This window comes from Eleutherodactylus coqui, chromosome 1 (genome assembly GCF_035609145.1).
Source record: "Eleutherodactylus coqui strain aEleCoq1 chromosome 1, aEleCoq1.hap1, whole genome shotgun sequence".
Classification (NCBI taxonomy): domain Eukaryota; kingdom Metazoa; phylum Chordata; class Amphibia; order Anura; family Eleutherodactylidae; genus Eleutherodactylus; species Eleutherodactylus coqui.
The window spans coordinates 17,090,087-17,097,822 of record NC_089837.1 but is presented as its reverse complement, the minus strand read 5'-3'; the positions used below and the strand labels follow the sequence as shown (position 1 = coordinate 17,097,822).

The 7,736-nt window shown below is 44.6% G+C and overlaps 1 protein-coding gene across 1 annotated transcript; it reads left to right on the top strand.

Annotated features, from left to right (window-relative positions):
* Positions 1–4,811: 4,811 nt before the first annotated feature.
* Positions 4,812–5,777, top strand: LOC136580644 (olfactory receptor 5M5-like). Its single transcript, XM_066581770.1, has one exon. The coding sequence runs from the start codon at positions 4,812–4,814 to the stop codon at positions 5,775–5,777; it is 966 nt and encodes a 321-aa protein (XP_066437867.1).
* Positions 5,778–7,736: the final 1,959 nt, after the last annotated feature.

Below are 7,736 nucleotides of genomic sequence, written 5' to 3'. Positions count from 1 at the left end.
ACTACAGGACATCCCGCAAAAAATGAGTCCTCACACAACTGCATCGACGGAAAAATAAAAAAGTTATTGAGCGCAAAAGATGGCGGCAGAAAATAATTGAAAAAAATTAAATGTCTGAAAAAAAACAGAGTAGTATAGTTAAAAAAACAACTATGCAAGTTTGGTGTTGTTGTAATCGCAGTGACGCATAGAATAAAGATATCATGTCGTTTTTGTTGCAGTTTGTGCCGTAGAAACAAGACGCACTGAAATATGGTGTTTTTTTTTATTTTACTCCACTTAGAATTTTTTTTACATTTTTCAGTACCTTATAAGGTCCAGTAAACGGCACCATTTAAAAATACAAGTCGTCCCACAAAAAAACAAGCCCTCATACAGCGATGTTGATGGATACATAAAGGAGTTACGATTCTTTTGAAGAGGGGAGGGAAAAAAAAAAAAATCGAAAACAAAAATGGGCTTGGTCCTTAAGGGGTTAAAGTCTTTTTCTTTATGGAGCTTAACTGGGGATCTGGAACACATGTCTCTTACATAGAGTCTTTTTGTCAGTTAACATCCATTGAGGGGAAATGGAAATTGTGCGGCAACAGCATTCTCCCAATTTCCAACCACTGACTTTCCCCCATGTCCGCTCCGGCCGTAGCTGCTGAAGCGCTGTCACTCATCAGCAGCTCCTCATCATCTTCCAGTCTCATGGAGCTGGTGGAAGAAGTGTCCATGACAGTGGGAGACGGCGCAGCAGGTCTCCCCATCGGTGTCCGCAGGGGTAGTCCAGTTGTGGCCTGTCGCTCTCCCATGAAATGAAAAGAGACATTGGAATCTCCATATTCCATGACGAAGGGTCGAGTAACTCTGGGATCAAATCTCTAACCCTCCTGTTGCGTTGATGGATTAATATCCACAGCGGATCTCTTGCCTGTGCAGTGACACCGTCTCTTCTGAAAAAAATCAAGAGGCTGTGAGGGCCCCACTGTCCTCCAAGCGTCCGTCTCTGATTGTACATCCATGGGCGCTGAACTGGTAGGCAACCAAATTAATTGGAGGAGGATCCAAATTAATTGTGGATCCTCCTGCCAGTACAGAGGCTGCCTCATTTACATCCAGCTCACAAGCAGTACGGGAGATCTCCCCTCCTCTTCCATGCTTCAGTACATGAGGGCTGAAGGTGCCCCTATGCAGCTGGCCCTTCTGAGCGGCACCACTCCTGAAGACGTGGACCAACAACAACCTTTCCCGCTCTTAATCACTCACTTTTATAACCTCTCTCATACCACATGACAGACTTGATATAGTTACATGCAGGCTTTGGATTTTTGTAGACATTAACCTGTCAAGCGCTGCAGCTGTGCAACACGCATGCTGGAAATAACGAGACAGGTTTGCACAGTGCATTAACATAAGACATATATGTATGACATTTATGGAGGGGACCAGGATAATGTACTGGGCCACTACATAGACGTCAGGCTCACAAGCCTGTAGTTTCCTGGATCCACCTTCTTCCCTTTCTTGAAGATAGGGACAACATTTTGCTATCAGACCCGGACACCATTATCTAGCGTCTGGTTGCAGAGGGCTGATGATGTCACAAAAAGAGCAACTTTTACATGTCGCAATCAACATTGTTCGCAGGGGATGGAGTCGGAAGCTGAAAGGTCTGTTCACATTGTAGAAGCCTTGATTGACTTTGCATTGAATTCAATGGAGCCGTGCCTGTATTATCAACCCCGACCGTTGCTGTCCGCTTCATAGAGGGTAGGATGGCAGCTGATCTACTATCTCCACTGATCGACTATTCATGGTGTATCCTGAGGATAGCTCACTAATAGTTCAGTCCCGGACAAGTTCTTAAACTACCAGCCGCTTTTTGGATTTACGTAAAAGCTGCAGCCAGTATTGATGGAAGCGGTCAAACATCCGCGACTGGAACGCGCTCCTATAGCAGCTGTTTGATGGTTGATGAAGAGTCGCCGGGTGTAAAGTCGCTCATATTTCAATGACTTGCGAACAATAGGCATTCTGCGTAAAAGCTTTCAGACAGCCGTTGTTTTTACGCTTCAGCGACTTTTCTGCTCACTAGTTGCGCAGTGTTAGGGCTTATTCTATCCGTGTTTCCACGGACGGCACACGGACCCCCTACAGCCGACCGGGCTAATCATAGCAGGGATCTGCCACACGGACGATGGGGGTTGGAACTCACCATGTCCTATTCTTGTTATATGCGGGTCTGAGGCCCGGCGTCCATGTGACGGCTGATGTGTCCAAGAATCTTGGGTGCAACTCACACAGCCATCTGAATGCCACCTAAGCGGGCGCAACTCGCATTGCATAGCGCAGCGACATCCCATCTGTATGCTATGTTCTCAAGCGAGAGAAACACTGCCCCTGAGAATACACGTACTGCAAATAACGGGTCATACTTATGGAAATACTAGTAGTAGGAATAGTAGAGGTAATAGTTACAGTATTGGTATTGGTGTTAGTAGTGGTGCTATACTTAGTAGTAGTAATAGTCAAAGTATTAGTAGTAAGATTAGTAGAGGTCATAGTATTAGTATTAGATTTAGTAATAAATAGCAGTGGTTAGAGTATTAGTACTGATGTTAGTAGTTGCAGCAGTATCAGTAGTAGTAATATTAGTATTGGTGTTATTAGCAGTAGTGGTAATAGCAGTAGAAGTAGTAATAGTGGTAATAGTAGTGTTAGCTGTAGGATTAATAGTGGTATTGGTAATAATAGTAGTATTAGTAGTAAGATTAGTAGAGGTCATAGTATTAGATTTAGGGTGCGGGCAGACGAGCGCATAAACGGCGCGTTTTTGCGACCAAACGTATATACGTGACCATCTGAGGCAATGGTTTCGAATGTATTCGTTCACATGGGCGATTTTACGGCGCGTAAAAACGGAAATTCGAAAAAAAACGGAACATATGCGACCGAAATACGCGCCAACGCATATTCGATCGCCGAAAAGACCGTTTGCAAAGTAGGAACAAACGAAAATACGCTTTCTAGCTCTGGTCGTGATCGGTGAAAAACGATCGCTCGGGCGATTATACGTTGCGCTCGTGCGAACGTAAATACGCCTACGCTCGTCTGCCCGCACCCTTAGTAATAAATAGCAGTGGTTAGAGTATTAGTACTGATGTTAGTAGTTGTAGCAGTATCAGTAGTAGTAATATCAGTATTGGTGTTATTAGCAGTAGCGGTAATAGTAGTAGAAGTAGTAATTGTAATAGTAGTAGAAGTAGTAATTGTGGTAATAGTAGTAGAAGTAGTAATAGTGGTAATAGTAGTGTTAGCTGTAGGATTAATAGTGGTATTGGTAATAGTAGTAGTATTAGCAGTAAGATTAATACTAGTAATAGCTTTAGAAGTGCAGCATCCGAGGAGCAGCCTAGGAGACAGCTGGGTAGAGTTTGGGCCCTGTCACGGCGGCTCTACTGTCTCCCACCCGGAGGGTAGCTGCTGACACGTCCAAGGGTTGAGGGCAGGTTAGTAAACGGGGAGCCCAATACTGGATTACCTTAGTCTCTTATGTCACGCGTGACGCCACCATTTCTTCTGCCGCGGGGGAATTCCTAGTTGTCGGAATAAATCCACACACACACGGGGGTTCTTTTAAAACACGGCCTCCGGGGAGGGACGGACGACCGATCGCTTTACTGGAAGTAACTACAGTACAATGTTGAAGAGCACGCCAGCAGGACAACGGTGTAAATCATCATAGTGGTGCGACAGGGAGGACTGACAGGTGAACAGGAGAACCACAGTCTCGTTATCTGTAGGTCCTGATCCCAGCAACACACTCTCTTCTCTCCAACGCTCTACCGGACAACACTCACATTTGATAAATGTAGTATTGGTGCTATTAGTAGTTGTAAATGTAGTAGTAGTAGTATTAGCAGTAGCGATAATAGTAGTAGTATTAGTAGTAAAGGTAGTATTGGTGTTATTAGTCGTAGTTTTAGTATTAGGGTTAGTAGTAATGGTAATAGTATTAGCAGTAGGACTAATAGAAGTATTAGTAGGACTGATAGTAGTATTGGTGTTATTAGCATTAGTAGTATTAGTAGTTTGGTGTCATTACGGTAGTAGTAGAGTTAATAGTAGTAGTATTAGCAGTAGGATTGATAGTGGTAAGAGTATTAGTATTATCTGCTATTTGTTCTAGCTCTTCTTGTAACGTTTCCCCAGAATGTCTTGTCTTGTGTTTGGGTCTTCAGGCTACTCCATGCCTCCTGATTCCTGTGGCTGTCCCGTCTTGTGTCAGCCTTCCTCTGACTCCCATTTCTTCAGCTCCTCCAAGTTGTCTCCATTGAGTTGGATCTTCTCATAATACTGTATGTTCAGAATAAGACAGACTTTCAGTATTCTCATTGGGACATCAGGTGAAGCTTCAGTCTGATTCGGACAGGATCCGCAGATTTCTTTTCTTGCCACCATAAGAGGTAAGAGTCAGCGTATCTGTATTATATCAATGACTTGTTATTAGAATGATTACATCACGCTGATTATATCACGTCATGGTTGATAGGGTACAAGAAATAAGTCCTCATACTCCGGAGGATTTAGAATAGTCAGGACACAGAATATACAGCCAGGTCCTCCATCTGTTTTCTTTCTACCTGCAGTGATGTTCTCTAACTACAACTACCAGCATGCCCTGATGCTCAAAAGTAGGTGAAGAAGAACAGATTAAGGGACCACTGATCAACTGTGCTAAAATAGCTCATTTTGGAGTTCTCACGCTATAAAAGCAAATGTTTCACTACCACAACATGGACCGAGAGAAATAGACGTTACTCATCATGGAAAGTGGAAATTACAGCCAAGTGACAGAATTCATTCTTCTCGGATTTTCCGCAGACCCCAGTGTACAACTTCTACTCTTCCAGATCTTCTTGATCCTGTATGTGATCACTGCGGCCGGGAACCTTCTGCTCATAGTGGCTGTAAGATCTGATTGTCGTCTACACAATTCCATGTACATCTTCCTGGCTAATCTGTCTTTCCTGGACATCTGCTTCACTTCCATTACTGTTCCCAATATGCTCGTCAATTTCTTGAGGGAGAAGAAGAGGATTTCCTATGAGGGTTGCCTGATTCAGGTGTACGGCTTCCTTCTCCTCGGTGAGACGGAGTGCATCCTTTTGGCTTTCATGGCTTATGATCGATATGTGGCCATCAGCAACCCCTTACGTTACAATGTGATTATGAAGACAACAGTTTGTGTTAGAATGATAGGCGCTTCATGGTTGACTGGAGGCATCATATCATCAGTGGATTTATACTTTCTATATCAGCTAACATACTGCGGGTTCACCACCATTGACCATTTCTTCTGTGAAGCTCCATCGTTGATGAGACTTTCCTGCAATGACCATTTCATACTGAGTGTGATCAAGGTGGTAGGGAGTCTCATATTACTAATAACTCCTCTCTCGTGTATCCTGTACTCCTACACTCACATCATCTTGGCAGTCCTCAAGATCCAGTCTAGAAGATACAAGGCTTTTTCCACATGTATCTCCCACCTTATCATAGTCATTCTCTTCTATGGCTCGGCCATCATCATGTACATGAAGCCTGAAGACTCGGGGCACTTATCAGATAAACTGTTAGCTGTGTTTTATACATCCATCACCCCGATGATGAACCCCATTATATACAGCTTGAGAAATAAAGATGTCCAAGGGGCCATTCAGAACTTATGGAGATCTGCAATTATGTCTAAGCCTGTGCTCCATATAACATCACTGGTGGTCACAGAATAAAGAGCATTACTCCCATGTTTAGACCCTCACTAGAGTGTGCAGGTGTATTCGAGTTATTGTATTCTCTTATGTGGGCAGCAGATGGAACCCATTAACCCCGTCCCATACCCGGGACGTAAATGTAAGTCTCGCATCGGAAGGGGTTCCTGCTAATGGACGTAAACTTGCGTCCTATGGCTGGCACGGATTTCATTATCTGAGCCTGTGCCATCCATAGTGGGAGCCAGCTGTGACTGACACAAGTGAGGATTGGTGAGAACACTCATCTCCACTAGTAACCTGTTAAATGCTGCAGTCACTGTAGATCAGGGCACGTATAGTATTCACAGAGGGAGGGCACTCCCTCTATGATGTCATCAGTCCCCTGTAATGTAATTGTGGACGGCCAATGGGTTCTCATTGCAACTCCAGAAAATGGTGTCCAGGTCTGTCATGGCTTGTAATCACCATGAGAATCACTCAGTCTGATCCTATTGCAGCGGATGAGGAGCAGACCCACAGCTGAGGAGATGCCGGGGTAGAGTTGGTCATGGTGGCTCTACCATCTCCTTCCCTGAAGGTAGCATGGGACCCGACCAAGTTACTGCTAGGGGGGGGGTTTCACAGGGTAACCCAAGTTGTGGTTTACCTTAAATCCTTATCATTCATGACTGCACCGTACCATCCCCTGCGGTGAATCCATAAGATGACAATAAAGAGTTCAAAAACTAGCAGGAAGCAGCACAGTCGGAAACATTTTTTTATGATGTCATCTGGTGAATAAAATCCTCACTTTTATTGGAATATCCAAAAATAAAACATGGCAGAGTGCGACGCTTCGGCCGACACAGCGGCCTGTGTCAAGCTGATATTGGACAGAACAGACTCCACATTTATACAAAAGGCAACCACCAATCACAGTACAGAAGAGAAACACACCCCAAAATACTTACACATGATTGGACCATTGGAGAAAGAGTCCACACACAGTGAGTTAACTGTTAGAGCAAAACCGGGAACAGTCGGTAGAGCTGCCTTACTGGGAATCGAAATGAGACAATGAGAACAGTTCTTTTTAAGGCATCAGCACACTGGTACCCACACGATTTAGTGGTGCGACAGGGAGGAATCACAGGATGAATGCCGGGTTCACAGTCTCAGTTATCTGTGTAACGCTGCTCCTGGCCAAATCTCCTTCTTCTCTTGCCAAAGCTCTCTACCGGTCAAACACTCACTTTCTGTAGTTGGCACTCCGGCTGCATACCACTCTCTTCTCATCCTCTCATTCGGCAGGACTCCTGCCATCAGTCTAGGGGATATCTTGGGGATAGTAGTCCCAGGATAACTCCTAGACTGACGCTCGGCCTCCTCCATCATCCACACACAGACCGACTAGTGTCTGCGGGGGTCTAATGGAGACCGGCTCCTGCCAGCTCCACTTGCCAACAACTTTGCACAAACTCTGACTCTCTCCAACTAACTAACTTGCATCCACCTGGGCAAAGACATATATCACGCATTGTCACGTGGCAGGGTGAGTGGAAGGAGGGAAGGCCTTAGATTGTGGAGTGACTGTTACCCAACTTTCCGAGACACCGGACAAGCGACCATGAACCACAGCCACAACTCTACAGCAATCTTCCTGGCCCCGCACAGTAAACCAACTTGTCCTTCACTGGACAAGAGGCGAGAGGGGAATGGACGATACCTACAGATCCCGCCTCCGTCCTCAATCACTCTGCAGGAACCCGATGTATGACTTATTAATATAATCTTCGGAGAATATGGTTTCATGTTAATACGGACGAGGTTCACCAATTAATTTGAAGTATAATTCTCAAAAAAGAGCAGTGCTTATTTACAGAAAAATATAAAATGATGTTACCAGATGATCTGCAGGAGACGTACATATGATATGACAGACAGCGAAATAACAGGCACTAAAGTCAGAGTGTTACCATTCTTTGGAGTGGAGTATCA

Coding starts and splice junctions, on each gene's coding strand:
- LOC136580644 (XM_066581770.1), top strand. CDS start 4,812: ATGGAAAGTGGAAATTACAGCCAAGTGACAGAATTCATTCTTCTCGGA.